This window comes from Salvelinus sp. IW2-2015, linkage group LG4q.2 (genome assembly GCF_002910315.2).
Source record: "Salvelinus sp. IW2-2015 linkage group LG4q.2, ASM291031v2, whole genome shotgun sequence".
NCBI classification, from domain to species: Eukaryota; Metazoa; Chordata; class Actinopteri; order Salmoniformes; family Salmonidae; genus Salvelinus; species Salvelinus sp. IW2-2015.
The window spans coordinates 6372611-6395237 of record NC_036843.1 but is presented as its reverse complement, the minus strand read 5'-3'; the positions used below and the strand labels follow the sequence as shown (position 1 = coordinate 6395237).

The window sequence follows — 22627 nt, the reverse complement described above, 5'->3', positions numbered from 1 at the left end:
TTTCTGTTATTGGAACTCCACTTTTTCAATTTAAATGTGTAACTTTGGCCAAAATATTCTCTCTTGTCCTTAAAACTCAGGCGTTTTTGGCCCGTTCACACTATAGCGGGCCCCTGCTATAATGACCACGTAGTCACACCCAGATGTCGCTGTAGGGATCTGTGGTGGGTAATTGTGACCGTACACCCGCCGCTCTCCCTTTTACACCTCATGCACAGGTTTTTTTCTATTCCAAGTTTGACCCTGTCTATTTCCTCTGCGCACTGCACTGTCTATAAAGTGACCATGCTTTTCCCACGCAGTCTCTTTCCCCGGCCACAAAACAACCGTGAGTGTCTAACTCACCGTTCTTTAACAACTTTAAAAAACAAAAAAATATAAAAAATACAAAATATAAAATCTTAAAAATAAATAGGCRTTCCGTAATATACAAAATAAAAATACGTCGCTAAATTGTGTTAACAGGAGGCCTCGGGCTTAACCCGACGTTTAAGACAATTATATTTATCAGGAGAATACGCCGAGATTCCATTCTGTTTTTAGCTGTCACTTTTCCTTGTCTGCGAGTCTTGAAACTTAGATCTGAACACAAGTCGCATTCTGAGTGTTTTTACTCACAGATTCGGCCCCGGGGAACAATTCTTATCAACAATTCCCGTGATTATAGCGCGAAGGAAGAATTCATACATTTTGTGCACTCCAAGAAATGAACACAGAGACTACAGGGAGTTATCCAATGGCTTCTCTCTATGTTGGCGATCTGCACCCTGATATCACGGAGGCTATGCTGTATGAGAAATTCAGCCCAGCAGGACCGGTGTTGTCTATTCGAGTATGTCGTGATATGATCACCCGACGCTCTCTGGGTTATGCCTATGTGAATTTCTCGCAACCCACCGACGGTAAGCAATAAAGCATGCCTCCAAAATAACGGCGTAAAGAGTTGCTTGGATGTTGGATTTATTTGAGCATGTCAACAGTTCGTCTTAAAGAGAATACAATGTAAAGCACATCTTGATTTTATTGTGTAAATCAGTTGTGATGTGATTTCCTGTTAAAGGTATCTACAGCATTCACACCTGTCTAGAACTCAGTGGTTACCTCCAGACGACATAATAGAAACATACCGATACACAGGCAATCTAAGAGGTGTAGGCTAAGCCCCAACTCTGTAAGTAACYGAATGAATGAAAAACTATAGTGGGKGAGAATGTTTTCKATACAACTTGCACTGAACCATGCGTGGCACAGTGAATCAGACAACTAATACATGCAGTATGGACTCAATGCTTTTTGCCCTTCATGGACTAACTCTGGTGAGTGGAGAAGTACAACATTTGGAATATCTCTTGACCCATATAGCGATGGTGGCCCACTTCAATGTGTCATTGTTTGAGGATTGACCAGGATATGCTCCAGACTCCTGCTTTGCCATGTACAAGACTCCTGCTTTGGATATGTTGTAGCCAGCCTACTGTCTGTGTTGTGCCTCTACCTTTGAACGGGTGGCTGCAGCTTTGCGCCAGAGTACTGCTCCACAGTGCCTAACCCAAAGTGACCCATTTCTGCTCCTATTTAAAGGGCCATAAGGGAARCGTTCTGTAGTGAAATTAATTCCCAATATCGTCCTTGCTGCCTTACAGACAGAGAGAGGAAGAAACGGCCCAGCTGAACAGTAAGGCCACGTTCCCAATGATTAGAGGTTGCACTAATTGCGTACCACTTTATTGACTGTGCAGTCAGGCACCAGAGTGCTAAAACATGTGGTTTGCTGATACCTAAAATACCTATCTAGGCGTTGTAAGATCTGGCATGCGTCAGAAATGTCTAAGCAGGAGAACACGACCTAACTTGCATTTCCCTGCTTTCTGGGGATCATGTGATGTCATCTGATCTGAGGAGAATAAGTCGGAATAGATTGCTTCTGCGAATACAATTCTGCTGAAACTTTTCTTGTGGATTCAACACCTTTTTCTGGTTGGATTTCTTGAGTAATGTTGAAGTGTGTCATTCTCAACACCTCCATGTTCTCTCTACATGTTGACCTGTGATGTTTTGCTCAGGTCGTAGTGGCTTACAATGTACGTGCTTGCAGGGTACACAGGAGGAATTTCCAACATTTGTATCCAAGCCCCTGCTCCTATTGTAAGAAATCTGAACGTTTAACATATACTTGCACTCTTTGATTTCCCACTCGATTCAACAATCACTCTTCTTTTAATTGTCCATAGTAGAGCTATTATGTGCAGTAGAATCATGTATTTGTTAGGGTGAACTGTAGCATATGGGGTCTGTTCTACGACAGTGTGTCTGCCAACTGGTTAAACAGTGTGGACCTATGGGGCTGTTTTCATTTCACACCTGCCACCAGATATCTGACTCAGTGTAGCTAGAGAACTCTGTGGTCACAATGTAACCTGAAGGTTGTACTTTTATGACCATACACAATCAATATAACATGTCAGGAAGTAAAAGTGTAGTACAACTACCACAGATGTAGGCCTACAACTACAACCACATATTTGAGGAAAGTAGTATTCCTTCATGTGACTAAACTAGCTGTGGCTGACRGTCTCCACTTGGGTTTCAGCATGTCACAGCTGCATTTGTAAATAGTTGCAAGACCTGGGGTTGCTCATCTGAACATTCTTGTTGAATGTGTCTCCCTCCATCAATGGAAGAGAATTAATAAACTCTCACTCCACACCAGCACATACCTCTCAGGACCCCTCTAAATATAGTCGCTCTCTCAGGCAGTCCAAATGTTGCCTGCCTATAATATCTAAAGTGTTTTAAAGTCTTCATACAAGGGTAATGTTTGACAATTCATTAGGGTGGCTACCAGCCTCGCCTAGAATAAACTATCCAGTTTTCAGCTGTATGACAAAATACATTTACAGTATAATATCTTCACACTGACCTGTGAAGTTCACTTGTTTTGTGTGTCACATTCACTTGACCTCTTATTTGATTTCACCATGTTTATCTCTGCTATTCATCCATTGAGCAATCTCAGTTCCACATGGTGCTCATGTTCTTTCATCAAGCATGGCCATGGGAACCTTCCAGAACTAGACAGACAGGGTGACCGTCACACACCTTCTGAGTTGGTTTGTGTGAAGTACAATTGCACAGCAAACTGCTGATGCCAGCAGACGCAAGGGAGCTTCGTTTTGTTTAACAGACATTTTTAGCTCTAAAGCCCGGGTGTGTGTTGCTGTGGAGTGACAGGAACAAAGGGGAGCTTTCTGGTTGGCATGTGTACCCAGATGGACATGAGAGAGAGGGGGCAGGAAAATGAGAACTGGCACAACAGAAATCATGATAGGCAGATCTGGAAACGTAAATCAAAGTTACACACACTGGCATAGGTAGTATGGACCATGAAAAATAATACAATAGCTGGTGTTTATTGGAGAACCTATAAGAGAATGTAAAGTTTAAGAGCCATTTGCCTCACTGAATTATATCTGTACATGCACTATATGTCTGCCATTGTATCTATTCATTATGAGAGGGTGAATCAACTATTATGTCTTGTGGCACTTCTGGTCCCATTTGTCTGTGTGTTAGCGCCATGTGCTCCTGCCTACCCAACTGCCCCCCCCCCAACAGCTGCTCAGTGTGGTGGCAGGCGGAGGTCAGACTCCATAGCCACATGGTGTAGTAGTTCGGACAATCCAATAGTAGCATGGTTTCTTAATTGAAAGTGTGCAATAAACTAGGGCCGGTAGTTTTTCCTGACCACATGACTTGATCACGACACAATGTGGTAGTGTGAATGATTTGGGAGATGTACGTATGGTGTAGCATGCAGCATGGTGCGGTGTGCATGATTTGAAGTGAGCACTATATAGCATAAACAACATGGTGTTTGGTGGTGTACACAGTGGCTGATATGTTTTTGGCTCCATGATGTAAGTTAACACTCTGACCTCTCCCCTCTAGCCGAGAGAGCCCTGGACACCATGAACTTTGATGTGGTGAAAGGGAAGCCAATCAGAATCATGTGGTCACAGAGAGACCCCTCACTCAGGAAGTCTGGGGTGGGCAACGTGTTCATCAAGAACCTGGACAAGACCATCGACAACAAGGCACTCTATGACACCTTCTCTGCCTTTGGGAACATCCTGTCTTGCAAAGTAAGATTGCAGTGTTTCTGACCATAGACATCTGTATGACCATAGACTTGTGTACTTTTTAAAAAACAGCATCAACTTGTCTCTCAAACAGGTTGTGTGTGATGAGAATGGATCCAAAGGATATGCGTTTGTGCACTTTGAGACGCAGGACGCAGCTGACCGCGCCATTGAAAAGATGAACGGCATGCTTCTGAACGACCGCAAGGTGTGAGTGTCTGATCAACTAAYAGAGGGTGGGGAGGTGTAGGGAAGGGGCTGAACTGGAGTTATATCATTGTATAGAAAGTTGACAGTTTAGATCAGTCAAGGGCAGCTAGGATATTGATGAGGATTGTACARGGTTGGAGTCTGAAGTAGTTCATCTGTTGGCCCATACTGTGACACGGCAAAAGGTGAGGTTAGCAGAGGAACAGCAACCTGTAGATCAGGGATGGGCAACTGGCGGCCCACAGGCCCGAAGATCTATCTTATTTTGTGGCCCCCGCTCCCATCAAAGTTGCCCATCCCTGCTGTAGATGCATATAACGAGCCTCTTTTTCACACTGTCCCCATACACCCTGTCTTTCTGTGTGGTTTGTGTGAATTACACAACTAACAGTGAATGTTTTTTGCAGTGCTTACAGGGAAATGTGCCTTTAAACCTATACAACAACACATTTCGACTCTCTGTGGTCACCTCACTCCATGTGTCAGCTGAGCATCCTTCTGTCTGTATGTTTGTCCACCCGTCCACCTGCCTGTCGTGTGTGTGTGTGTGTGTGTGTAACCACGCTTGTGTGTTTTAGTGATGGAGCGAATGCAGGAATGCAATACTGGAGCCAGATTGGGAGAGGTCTGCATAACAAGGTACAGTCTGAGTAGAGGAATATGATCTATCAACCTAGTTTGGTCCTCAGCTTTCCTTTTTATGGACCTCTGTCCCTCCATGCCTCAAGTCTTGGACCAGGAAACGTCATTGTGTCTGGTGTGTTCTGGGTGTATAGCATGAATGCTCAGTTTGCCTGATTGTGGTGCCATAAACCGTGCAAGAAGAAGTTTGTTCAATGTTGTTCCTGAGAGGTCCTTGACTGACTCACTGTGCTGCTGTCCTATACAAAGTGCTTCCTTCCATTTAARAGTCTGGGACTCCTCAATGTCAGTGCTGTGAAAACATGAATCTCAGATGAAAAAGATAAGAGACGGATCACAGTCCCTTTCTCCCTCCTGCTCAGGACCGTTTTACAAGAGTTGTCATTGCTCTCTCGTGGTGTTTAGGTTCGTTGGACGTTTCAAGTCTCGGAAGGAGAGGGAGGCAGAACTCGGGGCCAAGGCAAAGGAGTTCACCAACGTCTACATCAAGAACTTTGGAGACGACATGAATGATGACAAGCTAAAGGAAATGTTTGACCAATACGGTAAGCTGTGCCTGAAACAAACCGCYTGAGTTTGCTTATTAGTGGAGCCGTTTTTGTTTATCACATATTTGTCTTGCAATCTTTTCAAGGAAACTAGACATGCACTTGCATTTCTCAAAACGCATATAGCTGAGTCCCATTTGTTCTTGTTTCCTCCCTGCAGGTAGAATTCTCAGTGTGAAGGTTATGACCGACCCTAGTGGCAAATCTCGAGGCTTTGGCTTTGTGAGTTACGAGAAACACGAGGATGCTAACAAGGTACTATTATACCCTCATAACAACAGTCATGTCAAAACAAGTCAGCAGGCTTTCGTGGTTGGTGTAAAAAGACTAAGTGAGACAATCGTACGAATAATCACATTGTGTTAACTTATGGGTTTACGGCATATAGACTGGCTGTAACACATAGATCTCTACTCAGGCATGTGAGGAGATGAACGGCCAAGAGTTCAATGGGAAAACTGTGTTTGTGGGACGCGCTCAGAAGAAGATTGAACGGCAGGGGGAGCTGAAGAGGAAGTTTGAGATGCTGAAACAGGAGAGGATCAGCCGTTACCAGGTCAACTAGCATGTCACTCATCTGGCACCACTATGTCTAATTGAACACTGATTYCAACCAAATGCCATTAATCAACCTGACATCTTGTTTCATAGTACCTATCCATTAAGGGAACAAGCCAGGCTGAGTATGTATGTATGTTTGTGGTCATGAGTGTTTTTCTGGTTTCAGGGCGTTAATCTTTACATTAAGAACTTGGATGACACCATAGACGATGAGAAACTGCGCAAGGAATTCACCCCATTCGGGTCCATCACCAGTGCCAAAGTGAGAGAGTGCAGCAGAAGKCAAAACAGTGCACCACAATTACTCTTTTCAGTTGTGTATTTGGAGTGTGTTATCCCGATATAACACGGCTTCTCTTGCTGCAGGTGATGCTGGAGGAGGGGCGGTCCAAGGGCTTTGGGTTRGTCTGCTTCTCCTCTCCTGAGGAGGCCACCAAGGCTGTGACTGAGATGAACGGGCGCATTGTGGGCTCCAAGCCCCTCTACGTGGCCTTGGCTCAGCGCAAAGAAGAGCGCAAGGCCCACCTCACTAACCAGTACATGCAGCGCATCACTGGCATGAGGGCCATGCCTGCCAACGCCATCATCAACCAGTTCCAGCCCGCCAGCGGATACTTCATGCCTGCAGTGCCTCAGGTTAGTGAGGGAGGGAGAGAGGGTTATGTGGGCTTTACTGGAAATGCCCTTCACAAAAGCCATGTCAAGGTTCTGACAGTTGATATGATAAATACTGCTGTGCAAATGCCAGTAAGATGATTGGCACTGTAACAAGTGAGTCAGTTTACATAGAGCACGATGTAGAACTTTAATTTTGTGCGACATTATTGCATACATGGTTACACTTCTGTCATTAACTCTGTGTGTGTGTGTGTGTCCGTCCGTCCCAGGGCCAAAACAGGACCACCTACTATGCACCCAATCAGCTGACCCAGATGAGGCCCAACCCCCGCTGGCAGCAGCAGGGTGGCAGAGGCCAAGGTGAGTGTTAGAGATGACATCATACATAATAACTACATTTATCATGGGCTATATATCTAGGCTAAATATGCAGGGTATGTTTATTAACGTACTATATGTCCTAGTGACATATTATGATGACTTGAACTGTTGTCCAATAGTAACCCTGCCCCCCCCCCCCCCCCCCCTCTCTAGGTGGGTTCCAGGGGATGCCCAACTCCCTGCGCCAGCCTGGTCCACGTGCCAACCTGAGACACTTGGCTCCCAACGCCAGCGCCCAGGGCCCACGAGGCATGGGGCCTGCTGGAGCTCAAAGAGTTGGTAAGACTGGATTCCCTCAGTATATCTGATAGCCACTGATTATAATTTACATGGTGGAAATATTACCTCATCAAACTTGATATACTGGCTCATCATATGTCCTTATGTGTCATCCCTACCATTAGGAGGTGCTGGCCAGGCCATGGGTCCTCGTCCCTCCATGGGAGTCCCTGCCCCTCGTGCCATGCCACCCTACAAGTACGCCACCAGCATACGCAACACTAACCCCCAAGTGGTGCAGCCCATCGCCTTACAGCAGGTAAATCTCACCAACCTCCATCTTTTGCATAGTTAAAGCTGCCTCCTTCATCCCTCATCTCTTCTCGTCCCTCAAATCTCTATTTTCCCTTCCACTATTTTTCTGTTCCATCAATCCCTTGTTTTAACCCCTTTGTTGCCCGTCTTCCTCCTCTCAGGCTCAGCCAGCTGTACATGTGCAGGGTCAGGAGCCTCTCACATCCTCCATGCTGGCTTCTGCACCCCCTCAGGAGCAGAAGCAGATGCTGGGTGAGTTCTGGAACAGATTGGTGGTGTTTCATATTGGTCCTTGGAAGTTCAATGCCAAATTCTAGAATCTAGAGTCTAGACCCTTTGGYGGGATTTTGAACATCATTGCAATAAGGTGCAATTATACAGTAACATTTGAAACCGTGAAAACCAATCTTAACCCTCCCTGTCTCTTGTCTCTCTCTCAGGGGAGCGCCTGTTCCCCCTGATCCAGGGCATGCACCCCAGCTTGGCAGGGAAGATCACTGGGATGCTGCTTGAGATTGACAACTCTGAGCTGCTGCACATGCTGGAGTCCCACGAATCCCTGCGCTCCAAGGTACCAGGAACAGGATAATATCAGGATAAGATCATAAAAATGGATCTAGGGTCATATAGTGTTGGCTAAGGCTCTAATTGTTTCTCCTATTTCTCTGTGTGTTTGTGCAGGTGGAGGAGGCTGTTGCCGTTCTGCAGGCCCACCAGGCAAAGAAGGATGCCACGCAGAAAGTGGGAGTCATCCCTACAACCACTGCTGCCTCTACTTCCTGATGTGTAAGAGCGCTTACTAAATGTTTGTTAGATTAGTATTGTTAATAGATGAGAAAATGTGAGCTATGATATCGCCGAAGCATGAGCTTTTTCCCTAGCACTGATAATGGTGTATAGATTTGCGAACTTAATCCAATGCTTTTGATTAGTTCAATTGTAGTGGGTTCATATTTCTTATCCAATGCTTTTTGTGTTCCCCCCCCCAGGACACAATCAACTGAGAAAAAGATGGGAAGAGATCACTACATTGGCTTCAAATGCCCGGGTCATCTCTACAAAATCCTATGCAAAAATAAATAAAAACAAGGTTGAAAAAAATAGAAAAAATCTTTTAAAAACATACTTAAATATTTTTTTAAAGATTACATTACTTAATTTGTCTAGTTCTGTAATACATTTTAACTTTACCAAAAGCAAAACTTCCAACTAAGGCCCTTTATTTTGTGGCCAGGACAGACCCCTTTTCTCTGAAAATTTGCTTTGCTCTTATTCTTTGTTTGAAAGTTTTATGATTTGATTTGGACAATTGGATTCCTCCGTCCCATCATGTTATCATGGGTGGTGTGGTATATGGTATTCTCAATAAAGGGATGAATATATCAAATTTACAATGTTTGTCTTTCTTTTCCACAATAGTTTGCATACTGCCATAGCCCCATAGTAGGCGTGTTCACACTGCACATTACCCCAGGGCTAAATCTTAGGTTAACAAATGCTTGTTTGAACCGGATAAACTAGTTCAGGGCGTCTTAACCCGGAGCTAAGAATAATGCAGTGTGAAAAGGCCTAGTGTGTACACATTTCCATTGCTCAAGTGAAACATTGAATAAAGATTAGATTATTGGTTATTGATCAAATTATTCATTAATTTCACAACCAAAAAGCTCATTAATAATGTTACATGAATAACACTAGGTACCTTCGCAGGAACTGAGGACCATAAAAAAAGAAATAGGTTTGGGGAATTGAGAAGTAAGACCACTATTATACCAACTAGCCAGCAACAGTGATTTAAAAAATAAATAAAAGTACTATCTGTTTTTGAGTTGAGGTATAAGATTTCAGCTTTTGGAGAGTCCCACTGGTTAAGATTGAGCGATCATTTTTAAATGGAAAAGACAGGTGGCGCCGGAGCTCAAAAGTGAATCACCAGAGAGGTGGGCTTTGGTTGTAACGCACCAATCACGAGTCTTGTTGGGTTCAAGGGTTAAAGTTTACAAGATGGCGGCGACCAAACGAGTGCTGTATGTTGGTGAGTTGGCTACTCTTTYCAACAGTTTTTGTACGTAGTTACTGTGTAGTTGAAATAAACATATTTTAGTAATCTCCTGGCAATTAAGCTACAAATTATTTACGTGTAAAGTGGACCAGTCTGRGAATAAGCTGGCTAGATAAAGTTCGCTAGTTGCAGGCAGCAAGTGTGTCTAACGTTAGCAATTTAACGTCTATCAAGCTATTGGTTGTTGTAATGCCCCATTCGTGTTATTATATGAACACCTTTCGTTATAAAAGCTTGAAAGACCGTTTATCTGATTTGAATCAACTCATAYTAAACTAACTTGATTGTGTGTGCCTGTTGTGTTGACAGGTGGTCTCACAGAGGAGGTGGACGAAAAAGTGCTGCACGCGGCATTCATTCCGTTCGGGGATGTCACAGACATTCAGATTCCAATAGACTATGAAACAGGTCAGAATAAATAGCTTTACCATTCAAATTTGGCATAAACGATCAGCTGAATCAGTAAAAAGAAAGTAATCTATCCGTCCTGTCTACTTAGCCGSAACAAACTGCTACTGTCCGTAGATGAAACCCTGAAGTTTAGAGCAGACGTTAATGTCTCATGTTATTGTTTACTTTGCAGAGAAGCACAGAGGATTCGCCTTCATTGAATTTGAATTGGCAGAGGTAAGTTTAATCAAAACCTCAATGCAAGTATACAAAATTATGTTGGAGATGCTAGCTAGTTATCAATGTGAMGTCATTCCACCGGTTCAGGTTCAGCATGGATCGCGGTATGCTTTAAAAACGATTTTACATACATTTAGGGTCATTTCACGTAAATATCATATCGTACAGTATTGTGATTTTTAGACATGGTTAACAACGTCCACATTCATGTTTTCAGATTATTATGTATTTTGATGACCACATTATTGACAAGTTTAGTGAAAATTGATTTGATCACCTCTGTGTTTTGTAGAATTCTAGCATTGCGCTCGTTGTTTTTCACGTCACCTAACATCCTAATCTAGGGGTTATGGTGGATGGTCATTAGTCATCATGGTGATTGTGTTGTACTGGTTTGCTGTTCTTGTCTTTCATCTTCCACAGGATGCTGCAGCTGCTATTGATAACATGGTGAGTGTTTGCTTCCCACTAAAGTCAAATTGGTTTAACTAACAGTGATTTGCATTATCCCTTGTTTTGGTAGTCTGTACTCRGAGACAGTTTAAAAGCTGTGGTATTGGACAATTCTCATTGATGCATGTTTTCCCTCTGTTTTATTGACAGAATGAGTCGGAGTTGTTTGGAAGAACCATCCGGGTCAACATTGCCAAACCTATGAGGATCAAAGAGGGCTCTTCTCGTCCAGGTGAATGATATGCGGTAGTCTCTCTATAAAGACTTTAAACTGTCCCATGGCTTTTAGWTGTGGTAAAACTGCTAACTGTATACCATTTCCTCAGTTTGGTCGGATGATGATTGGCTGAAGAAGTTCTCGGGAACGACTGTCGAAGACGCTGAGGTTACGGAGTCCACTGGAGAATCAGCCAAATCAACAACAGCAGATGTAAGTTGACTGTGTGTTCCAGCCTGTCTCTCTGTGAGTGTWGTACGTTGCATAGTATCATATTATGATCTAAAAGCCTGACACAATAATATATTATCATTGATTGCAGGGCGAGCCCCCGGCCAAGAAGGGCAGAACGAACCCCCAGGTTTACATGGACATTAAGATTGGCAACAAGCCAGCAGGGAGACTGCGCTTCCTGCTCCGAGCAGACATTGTTCCTATGACAGCAGGTATCCATGCTCCTCGTTATAAAGTACCAGGAACATTTCTGAAAATAGAACACTTAATCATTAGACTTCAGGGATTATTTAGGGATATTCAAATAAAATTGTATTTGTCACTCTGTATGCAATAATAATAAATTACCACCATCTCTGTACTCCACACATACAATTATCTGTAGAGCAGTGAATTTAAAACACAGATTAACTACAAAGACCAGGGAGATTTTCCAATGCCTCGCAAAGAAGGGCACCTATTGGTAGATGGGTAAAAATAAAAAGCAGACATTGAATATCCCTTTGAGCATGGTAAAGGTATTAATTACACTTTGATGGTGTATCAATACACCCACTCACTACAAAGATACAGGCGTCCTTCCTAACTCAGTTGCTGGAGAGGAGGGAAACAACTCAGGGATTTCACCATGAGGCCAATGGTAACTTTAAAACGTTACAGTTTAATGGGTGTGATAGAACTGAGGATGGATCAACGTTGTAGTTACTCCACAATATTAACTTAATTGACAGGGAAAAGGAAGCCTGTACGGAATACAAATATTTCCTAACATGCATCCTGTTCGCATCAGTGCACTAAAGTAATGTGGCAAAGCAAGTCACTTTTTGTCCTGAATATAAAATGTTATGTTTGGGGCAAATCCATTACAACATAATACTGAGTACCACTCTCCATATTTGCAAGCATAGTGGTGGCTGCATCATGTTATGGGTATGCTTGTAATTGTTAAGGACTGGGGYGTTTTTCAGGATCAAAAATATCTACGGAATGGAACTAAATCAAATCACATTTTATTTGTCGCATGCGCRGACTACAACGGCATTACCGTGAAATGCTTACCGGTTAAGAAAATATGTACTAAATAAACTAAAGTAAAAAACAAAAAAAAAAGATATACAAAAAAACACAGTAAAATAATAACAAGTCTATAGACGGGGTACCGGTACCAACCACAGGCAAAATCCTAAAGGAAAACCTTGTTTAGTGTCCTTTCCACCAGACACTGAGATTAATTCACCTTTCAGCAGGACAATAACCTAAAACAAAAGGCCAAATCTACACTGGAGTTGCTTACCAAGAAGACAGGGAATGTTCATGAGTGGCTGAGTAACAGTTTTGACTTAAATCTACTMGTAAATCTATGCTAAGACCTGAAAATGGTTGTCTAGCAATGACCYACAACCAATTTGAATAGAATAATGGGAAAATGTTGCACAATCCAGGTGTGGAAAGCTCTTAGACTGCCAAAGGTGCCTTTACAAAGTATTGACTCAGGGGTGTGAATACTTATGTGAATTAGATATTTCTGTGTTTCAAAAATTCTGAAAACACTTTCACTTTGTCATTATGGGGTATTGTGTGAAGATGGGTGAGRAAAAAAATAAATMTGAAACATTTTGAATGCAGGCTMTAACATCATTGTGGAATAGGTCAAGGGGTATGAATACATTCTGAAGGCAYGGTGAAGTGACTGGGTATCAGGACGTATCAAAGCAGAGCTCATATGTAAAGCAGGAAACATGCAGCTAGTCTGAAGTATTGTATGCTTGTTAAATAGAAGCAGCATCCCCTAAAATCTCCAACCCTCTCGCCCTGATATCTCCTATAGAAAACTTCCGCTGCTTGTGCACACATGAGAAGGGCTTTGGCTTCAAAGGCAGCAGTTTCCACCGCGTCATCCCTCAGTTCATGTGTCAGGGAGGAGACTTCACCAACCACAACGGTACTGGGGGCAAGTCCATCTACGGGCGCAAGTTTGACGATGAGAACTTTGTCCTCAAACACACTGCTGCAGGTGAGACACGTCCAGGTCTAAATGGCAGTCTGTCTGTGAATTAATGTGTAGAGTGGTGAGGAAGTGCACGYGAGGCATTGCCATACGCAGATTTGGTTGAATATGGTTTCTGATCACAATGCTCCCCTCTCGTGTGTAATAGGTCAGCTCTCAATGGCTAACTCTGGAGCAAACAGCAACGGCTCTCAGTTCTTCATCACCTGTGATAAAACGGATTGGCTGGATAACAAACATGTGGTGTTTGGAGAGTTGATGGAGGGCATGGAGGTGGTCAAAGCCATGGAGGTAAGCGGAGGGGAGGGACATGCATGGAGGTGGTGAAGGGGAAGAATGGTCCTAAAGGTGGTTAGACTGTGAAGAAGTTGTGTACTAAGACTCATGTCATGTTTTCTCTGTCCCCACAGGCACAAGGAACAAAAGAAGGCAAGCCCAAGCAAAAAGTGATCATTTCAGACTGTGGAGAGTATGTTTGAGTTGAAGTACAGAAGAGTGACTGTTGTATGTTTGTGTAGCTCTGTGTGTGACTGAATGTTTGAGAAAAATGAGCAGTGTCAGACTGCAGAATTGTTAAAAGGGCAAATGTGGTATCATGTACTGCAGATGCCCATGACTCATCTGCTGTACATGGATTGTTCCTGTTGGTTCCACCTTCTCTGTGATGTAAATATTGCAAACACTTTTTTATAATGAACATGAACAGCTTCTGTGTCAATTTCACGTTTTCCAGATGTAAAATGAAACGTTTTTGTTGTATTTCACAATACTGTACCAACATCTACTCACTATAAAATTGACCTGTTTTAGATTRGAATGTTTTTCGTTGTGTATTTTCTCCCTAATTTAAAAAAATAAAATGTCTGAAATGAAAGCCTATGATCAGCAGCTCCAGTCCAAATTATACTGAACAAAAATAAACACATGTAAATTGTTTCATTAGCTGAAATAAAAGATCCCAGAAATTTACAATTTGCACAAAAAGCTTATTTTTCTCTTGTGCACAAATTTGTTTACATCCCTGTTAGTGAGCATTTCTTCTTTGCCAAGATAATCCATCCACCTGACAGGTGTGAGATATCAACAAGCTGATTAAACAGCATGATCATTACACYGGTGCACCTTGTGGACAAAAMGCCACTAAATTGTGTAGTTTTGTCAAGTTGAGGGAGCATGCAATTGGCATGCTGACTGCATGAATGTCCACCAGAGCTGTTGCCAGAGAATTGAATGTTCATTTCTTTACCATAAGCCACCTCCAACGTCATTTTAGAGAATTTGGGAGTACGTCAGACCGGCCTCAACTGCAGACCATGTGTAACTATGCCAGCCCAGGACCTCCACATCTGGCTTCTTCACCTGCGGGATCGTCTGAGACCAGACAGCTGATAAATCTCTGGGTTTGCACAACTGAATAATTTCTGCACAAACTATCAAAAACCGTCTCGGGGAAGCTCATCTGCATGCTCGTAGTCCTCACCAAGGTCTTTACCTGACTGCGGTTTGGCGTCGTAACTGACTTCAGTGTGCAAATACTCACCTTTGATGGCCACTGGCAACGCTGGAGAAGTGTGCTCTTCACGGATGAATCCCAGTTTCAACTGTACCTGGCAGATGGCGTGGTGTGGGCGAGCAGTTTGCTAATGTCAACGTTGCAGAGTGCCCCATGGTGGCTGGGGGGTTATGGTATGGGCAGGCATAAACTACAGACAACGAACACAATTACATTTTATCGATGGCAACTTGAATGCACAGAGATACCATGACGAGATCCTGAGGCCCATTGTCGTGCCATTCATCTGCCACCATCACCTCATCTTTCAGCATGAGGCAAATGGTGGTCACACCAGATATTGACTTGTTTTCTGATCCACGCCCCTACTTTTTCTAATGTACACTGTACAAAAGTATGTGGAAAKCCYTTAAAATTAGTGGATTCGGCTATTTCAGCCACACCCGTTGCTGACAGATGTATCGAATCGAGCACACCGCCATGCAATCACCATAGACAAACATTGGCAGTAGAATGTCTCAGTGACTTTCAATGTGGCACTGTCATAGGATGCCACCTTTCCAACAAGTCAGTAAGTCAAATTTTTGCCCTGCTAGAGCTGCCGCAGGGAAAACTGCACGTGCTGTTATTGTGAAGTGGAAAAGTCTAGGAGCAACAACGCTCAGCCGCAAAGTGGTAGGCCACATAAGCTCACAAAACGGGACCGCCGAGTGCTGAAGCGTGTAGCGCGTAAATATGTAACACTCACTACTGAGTRCCAAACTGCCTCTGGAAATGCTRCTGGAAGCAACGTCAGCACAAGAACTGTTCCTTGGGAGCTTCATGAAATGGGTTTCCTTGGCCCAGCAGCCGCACACAAGTCTAAGATCACCATGTGCAATGCCAAGTGTCGGCTGGAGTGGCGTAACGCAGTGGAAACGTTCTCTGGAGTGTTGAATTAAGTTTCACAATCTGGCAGTCTGACAGACGAATCTGGGTTTGGCGGATGCCAGGAGAACGCTACCTGCCCCAATGCATAGTGCCAACTGTAAAGTTTGGTGGAGGAGGAATAATGGTCTGGGGTTGTTTTTCATGGTTCGGACTAGGCCCCTTAGTTCCAGTGAAGGGAAATCTTAATGCTACAGCATACAATGACATTTTAGACTCCTCAAACTCAACTCTGGACCTCAAAGACAGTGCCACTGCATTTTTTRCCTTGTTCCCCTCTAATCAGGGACTGACTTACACCAGGGACACCAGGTGTGTGCAATTACCTATCAGGTAGAACAGAAAACCAGCAGGTTCCGGACCTCGTAGGATAAGACATGAGTACCCCTGTTCTAGACGAATCTGTGCTTTTAACTTTGTGGCAACAGTTTGGGGAATCCCTTTCCTGTTTAAGCAGGACAATGCCCCCCTGCACAAAGCAAAGTCCAAACAGAAATGGTTTGTTGAGCCAGGCCTAATCGCACAACCTCACTAATGTTGTTGTGGCTGAATGGAAGCAATTCACCGCAGCAATGTTTCAACATCTAGTGGAAAGCTTTCCCAGAAGAGTGGAGGCTGTTATAGCAGCAAAGGGGGGACAAACTCCATATTTATGCCCACGATTTTGGAATGAGATGTTTGATGTGCAGGTGTCTACATACACTACCTGACCAAAAGTATCTGTGACCAACAGATGCATATCTTTATTCCCAGTAATGTGAAATCCATAGATTAGGGCCTAAGGCATTTATTTCAATTGACTGATTTCCTGAAATGAACTGATAACTCAGTAAAATATTTTAAATTAATGCATGTTTATATTGTAGTTCTGTACATTTAAATGGCCCGTGAAACCGCTCATCTGCATGGTTCACGAGCCCCACCCGCCACACCTGAACAAGTTCATTGTTGCACGACAACATCGCTATGTGTGACTGCTCCACCCACACTCCTGCGTTGAGAAACCGATTTTCATCGGTGGGGTCGCATTCAAAGGGTGTTTCTCCGTTCCTATACGGACTGCAACTTCCCCGACTGAGTTTATGGTCCTTTTCTCATAGACATTTTGAAGTGTAAGTACATGATTTGTTTACATTTCCACCTGTGTATCAATACTAGTAGTGTAAGGTTATTACATTACGATAGAGAATGTTTGGGTTATTTTTCGTTGGTTGAAGAGACTGKATTTAGGAAATGTTTTCTCTATTCTTTCTCTATTATTCAGCGAACTAATAAACAGAAGAAACAATTGGGGAATAAAGTACTGTAGTTGCTGCATAGCCTGTCCGTGTTAAGACCTACTCTGAACATTTATTTTGCTATTTTGCAATAGTTAACTTGCTACTAAATAGGAATCTTGTCTTGTACTGTTAGGACATGGGGGCTTTTGCCATCCTTGATACATACACATTATTATTCATCATTCCATCTCATTTTTAAAAAGACGGTATCCTTGATACATACACATTATTATTCATCATTCCATCTCATTTTMAAAAAGACGGTAAGTGTGAAAATAGCTCCCAGTTAGGCCTATTTATTGAGAATTTTACACAGGGGAAAACCAATTATGGGTGAATAAAAAATGGGAATAATGTACCTAGTCAGTTGTCCAACTGAATGTATTCAACTGAAATGGGTCTTCTGTACATTTCAGTTTCAACCCCTCTGAATCTACCATAATCGACATCCACGTCTTCGGCGCCCGGGGGTTAAATATATACAGGGCCAGTCAAAAGTTTGGACACACCTACTCATTCCAGGATTTTAATTTATTTMTACTATTTTCTACATTTTAGAATAATAGTGAAGACATCAACACTATGAAATAACAGATGGAATCATGCAGGAACCAAAAAATGGTTAYACAAATCAAAATATATTTGAGATTCTTCAAAGTAGCCACCATTTGCCTTGATGACAGCTTTGCACACTCTTGGCATTCTCTCAACCAGCTTCATGAGGTAGTCACCTCGAATGCATTCAATTAACAGATGTGCCTTTGTGGAAGTTAATTTGTGGAATTTCTTTCTTTCCTTAATGCGTTTGAGCCAATCAGTTGTGTTGTGATAAGGTTGGGGTGGTATACAGAAGATAGTCCTATTTGGTAAAAGACCAAGTCCATATTATGGCAAGAACAGTTCAAATAAGTAAAGAGAATTGACTTTAAGACATGAAGGCCAGTCAACGCGGAAAATGTCAAGGACTTTGAAAGTTTCTTCAAGTGCAGTCGCAAAAACCAGCAAGCGCTATGATGAAACTGGCTCTCATGAGGACTGCCACAGGAAAGGAAGACCAAGAGTTACCTCTGCTGCAGAGGAAAAGTTCATTAGAGTTACCAGCCTCAGAAATTGTAGCCCAAATCAATGCTTTACAAGTTGAAGTAACAGACACATTTCAAAATAAACTGTTTAGAGAAGACTACGTGAATCAGACCTTCATGGTCGAATTGCTGCAAAGAAACCACTATTAAAGGACACCAATAATAAGAAGAGACTTGCTTGGGCCAAGAAACACAAGCAATGGACATTAGAACGGTGGAAATCTGTCCTTTTGGTCTGATTTTTGGTTGCAACTGCCGTTTATTTGTGAGAGACAGAGTAGGTGAACGGATGATCTCCGCAAGTGTGGTTCCCACCGTGAAGCAATGGAGGAAGAGGTGTAATGGTGTGGTGGTGCTTTGCTGGGGACACTGTCAGTGATTTATTTAGAATTCAAGGCACACTTAACCAGCATGGCTACTGCAGCGATACGCCATCCCATCTGGTTTGCGCTTAGTGGGCCTATCATTTGTTTTTCAACAGGACAATGACCCAACACACCTCCAGGCTGTGTAAGGGCTATTTGACCAAGAAGGAGAGTGATGGAGTGTTGCATCAGATGACCTGGCCTCCACAATCACCTGACCTAAACCCAATTGAGATGGTTTGATTATTACATGATTCCATATGTGTTATTTCATAGTTTGGATGTCTTCACTATTATTCTACAATGTAGAAAATAGTAAAAATAWAGAAAAACCCTTGAATGAGTAGGTGTYTCCAAACTTTTGACTGGTACTGTAAATCATTGGGGGAAAAACAAAAACACCAGTTATGTTTTGTTCACTCATACTCAAACGCCATCTCTTCCCCCTACTCCCTCTCTCTTTTTCTATAGATGGCTGGAAGTAAAGAACACTCCAGAATTTGACTTGAGATCTCAACCAACAGTTTTCAAKTGAAAAGGGTTTCTCACACCATCCTCCATCTTAACTTCCGTCAGAGAGGTAGATTGTGAGTCAGCTTCCCAATGAACTGGGCATTCCTCCAGGGCCTCCTCAGTGGGGTGAACAAGTACTCCACAGCGTTCGGCCGTGTGTGGCTGTCCGTTGTCTTCCTCTTCAGGGTCATGGTGTTTGTCGTGGCGGCAGAGAAGGTGTGGGGGGACGAGCAGAAGGACTTCCAGTGCAACACGGCCCAGCCTGGCTGCCATAACGTCTGTTACGACCACTTCTTCCCTGTGTCCCACATCCGCCTATGGGCCCTGCAGCTCATCTTTGTCACCTGTCCCTCCTTCATGGTGGTGATGCACGTGGCCTACAGAGATGAACGTGAGCGCAAACACACGCTCAAATATGGCGAGGGCTGTCGGAAACTTTACAAGAACACCGGCAAGAAGCGCGGGGGGCTGTGGTGGACCTACGTCCTGACCCTGATCTTCAAGATAGCCGTGGACGGCATCTTTGTGTATTTAATTTATCATATCTATGAGGGCTATGACTTCCCCTCTCTCATCAAGTGTGAGCAGAAGCCCTGTCCCAACAAGGTGGACTGCTTCATCTCTCGCCCCACAGAGAAGCGTATCTTCACCATCTTCATGGTGGTCACCAGCCTGGCCTGTATCCTGCTATCTTTCTTCGAGATCCTGTACCTGGTGGGGAAACGATGTAAAGAGTGTTTCATCCAGATGCACCAATCACGCAACTCCACAATCCAGTCACGCCAGGTGGTCATGGCTACCTCTCTGGTGATCGGTGGCAAGAATCGAATAGAGTCCAACTCTCTAAAGTTGCCCAGCAAGGATGCCTCAGCCCCATCTTATAGTCAAGGTTGGGGAGTAACTGATTACATGTAATCAGTCACATGTAACCTGATTACAAAAAAATAAAAGTAATCAATTACGTTACCAACAAAAATATTGTAATCAGATTACAGATACTTTTGATTACTTTTACATTTAGAAAATATTTTTGGCCAAAAAAAATACATGAACACCTTTCTGTTTTCTCAATGACATTCAATTCAGCATTGAAAAAAGGTTTCAAGTTTGTTCCACCTGAGCGAGTCTGACCACAAGTGAAAGACCACTATGATGACACACCAAAAAGAGAGAATGTAAAGAAGTTGAATAACGAGTCTGGAGGCAATGAGAAATATCTTCCATTTCTCTTCTGGATAGGCAAGACTTGGCCAGAGTTCTTTATTGTTCCTCCTGTAGGCATTGTTTACTTACCTTTGTGTTGATGACCGGTGCACCCCCCCCCCCCCCKCTCCCSAATACACTGACTCGGTACCGGTACACCCTGTATATAGCCTTTTTATCGTGTTACTTTTTCTAAACTTGTTTATTTAGTAAATATTTTCTCAACTCTATTTCTTGAACTGCATTGTTGGTTAAGGGCATTTAAGTAAGAATTTCACGGTAAGGTCTACACCTGTTTTATTCGGCGCATGTGACCAATTTAATTTGATTATAAAATAATGAAATGAATTGAGTCACTTTAAATAAAACATCCATCATTAGCAGAGTTTCGCACCAGGGCTGGGCAATGTGATATATTCTCAAGTTATTTGTTCGCTGTCTACCACACCTCACAACTTTACCATTGCTATTTTTAGGAAAGGACTCAACCCTTGCCACACTGTGCCTACACCATTACTGTTCTTATGCCCTGGGAAGTGTTACCTGTCTCATCCTCCATTACGAATAGCAGAGACGGCTTCAGGCTTTGTTGTGAAAAGATACATCAATATTGTCAGATGATGAAAGATTTTTTTAATCCTTCTGGATATTGAGAGATTATTTTTCTGGTCATGTTTGTCAGTAGGTTATGCACAACTATGGCTTGAATACTGACGATTCATTTCTGTGTTCATGTGTATGATAGATTATAAAATACATGCACTCTGCACAAAGCCAGTAAAGCGTGTTGATTTGAATGTGTTTCAGTAAACATAGTTGTTGATGATATGTACCAGAATGTATATTACATGGATGCAAACAGTGTAGCCCATATATAGGTATATTTACATATTTTTATCTAAGTACAGTTGCAGTTTATCTATTTCACTTTTTTGTTTGTATATTTATACAATGCAATTTATGTATTTTTCAAATAATTTTGATAAATACAATGACTGAAGTGCACATGTAACAGACAGTATTCAAATGAAGGTTTTTTTTGTTCAAAGATTCTTAAATAAGGATCAAGACCATTAATAAAGTCCCTGAGTATGGTAGGAAAGATACTTTATTTCGGATTAATCCTAATTTCTGAATTATACAGTATCAGTCCCATTTTACTCTCTTGTGACATCCTTGGATGGTTTGGTTCTGGGTGCTGATATTAGTCCCATATCATCACCAGTGCATTAGTCACAGCAGTTATTCATGAAGCTCATTCTATATGGGGACCAGAACATATGAACCACATTCTCATTGTATAAGAGGACCTGTCCCTTTGTCAGTGGTGTAAAGTACTTAAATAAAAATACTTTAACGTACTACTTAAGTCGTTTTTTGGGGTATCTGTACGTTAGTATTTATATTTTTGACTACTTGTACTTTTACCTCACTACATTCCTAAAGAAAATAATGTACTTTTTACTCCAATTTCCCCTGACACCCAAAACTACTCGTTACATTTTGAATGCTTAGCAGGACAGAAAAATGGTCCGATTCACACACTTATCAAAAATACACCCCTGGTCATCTCTACTGCCTCTGATCTGGCAGACTCACTAAACACACGTTTCATTTGTAAATGATGTCTGAGTTTTGGAATGTGCCCCTGGGTATCTGTAAATAAAATAAAAAGACAAGAAAATGGTGCTGTCTGGTTTGCTTAAAATAAGGAATTTTAAATGATTTATACTTTTACTTTTGGTACTTAAGTATATTTTAGCAATTACATTTACTTTTGATATTTAAGTGTATTTAAAACCAAATACTTTTAGATTTTTACTCCCAAGTAGTATTTTACTGGGTGATTCACTTTTACGTGAATCCTTTTCTATTTAGGTATCTTTACTTTTACTCAAGTATGACAATTGGATACTTTTTCCACCACTACCATTTGTATGGACAGAGGTTGGGTACCCAGTTTAACACGTCAGCCAGAACTGTAGACCCACCCAGTGGAGGAATTTGACCGTCTCTGGGACAGGTTCTGAGTTGGTGACTCCTCTGTTTACATGGAAATGAGAGAAGAAAAGGGATGATATGTGTAATGTAGGTGAACAGGGCTGTGAGGTGAAATCAAACAAGTTACTCTCACTTGGTATTCCAGAAAGAGGCATTTAAGTTGTTCAATGATGTGTATGTTTTTGTCTTCTGTAATAGTCAACCAGGAATCAAGTTTATTGAGAGAAAGTGTATCCTTTCTCTCTATTCAGCGTCTTGAATCAGGACTTGTGGGTCTTTTACTGCGTAGACAAAGAAAATAACACACCTTTGCAGCAGCAAGACTGTACAGGATTCCCTGTTAGTTCTGCCCCAGCTCCTCATCTTCTCTGTTAGTACTTGTCTTATAGGGCGGTGTACAGACACAGAACATTGTAGTAGTTTTCCTGTTCTTTTCTCTCAGCGTGTGGAGACATGCGCTGCACAGAGGTTGAGTCATGGGCTGCATTCCATCAGGTGTGCCCGTC

The 22627-nt window shown here is 42.5% G+C and overlaps 3 protein-coding genes across 4 annotated transcripts; all 3 read left to right on the top strand.

Moving 5' to 3' along the window:
- The first annotated feature begins 270 nt into the window (after positions 1-270).
- Positions 271-9020, top strand: LOC111963178 (polyadenylate-binding protein 4). 2 transcript variants are annotated; one of them, XM_023986452.2, is made up of 15 exons: positions 271-328; positions 3949-4142; positions 4234-4349; positions 5397-5536; positions 5700-5794; positions 5958-6095; positions 6267-6362; positions 6467-6736; positions 6988-7078; positions 7253-7378; positions 7504-7637; positions 7795-7885; positions 8074-8204; positions 8315-8419; positions 8623-9020. In XM_023986452.2, the coding sequence occupies exons 1-14, from the start codon at positions 286-288 to the stop codon at positions 8414-8416; spliced, it is 1767 nt and encodes a 588-aa protein (XP_023842220.1). In that variant the 5' UTR covers positions 271-285; the 3' UTR covers positions 8417-8419; positions 8623-9020. The 2 variants fall into 2 exon arrangements, with proteins under 2 accessions (XP_023842220.1, XP_023842219.1); XM_023986451.2 differs by having other exon boundaries at positions 302-902.
- A 545-nt stretch (positions 9021-9565) lies between these two features.
- LOC111963177 (peptidylprolyl isomerase E (cyclophilin E)) lies at positions 9566-14209 on the top strand. The gene is made up of 10 exons (XM_023986449.2): positions 9566-9668; positions 10005-10103; positions 10279-10322; positions 10749-10775; positions 10929-11010; positions 11105-11208; positions 11318-11441; positions 13058-13243; positions 13386-13528; positions 13648-14209. The coding sequence occupies exons 1-10, from the start codon at positions 9638-9640 to the stop codon at positions 13714-13716; spliced, it is 909 nt and encodes a 302-aa protein (XP_023842217.1). The 5' UTR covers positions 9566-9637; the 3' UTR covers positions 13717-14209.
- Positions 14210-16699: 2490 nt separating this feature from the next.
- Positions 16700-20049, top strand: LOC111963176 (gap junction beta-4 protein-like). The gene is made up of 2 exons (XM_023986448.2): positions 16700-16789; positions 18876-20049. The coding sequence occupies exon 2, from the start codon at positions 19008-19010 to the stop codon at positions 19830-19832; it is 825 nt and encodes a 274-aa protein (XP_023842216.1). The 5' UTR covers positions 16700-16789; positions 18876-19007; the 3' UTR covers positions 19833-20049.
- The last annotated feature ends 2578 nt before the right edge of the window (positions 20050-22627 follow it).

Coding starts and splice junctions, on each gene's coding strand:
- LOC111963176 (XM_023986448.2), top strand. CDS start 19,008: ATGAACTGGGCATTCCTCCAGGGCCTCCTCAGTGGGGTGAACAAGTAC.
- LOC111963177 (XM_023986449.2), top strand. CDS start 9,638: ATGGCGGCGACCAAACGAGTGCTGTATGTTG. Junction 11,209..11,317: donor CCAAATCAACAACAGCAGAT/GTAAGTTGACTG, acceptor CATTGATTGCAG/GGCGAGCCCCCGGCCAAGAA. Junction 13,244..13,385: donor CCTCAAACACACTGCTGCAG/GTGAGACACGTC, acceptor CGTGTGTAATAG/GTCAGCTCTCAATGGCTAAC.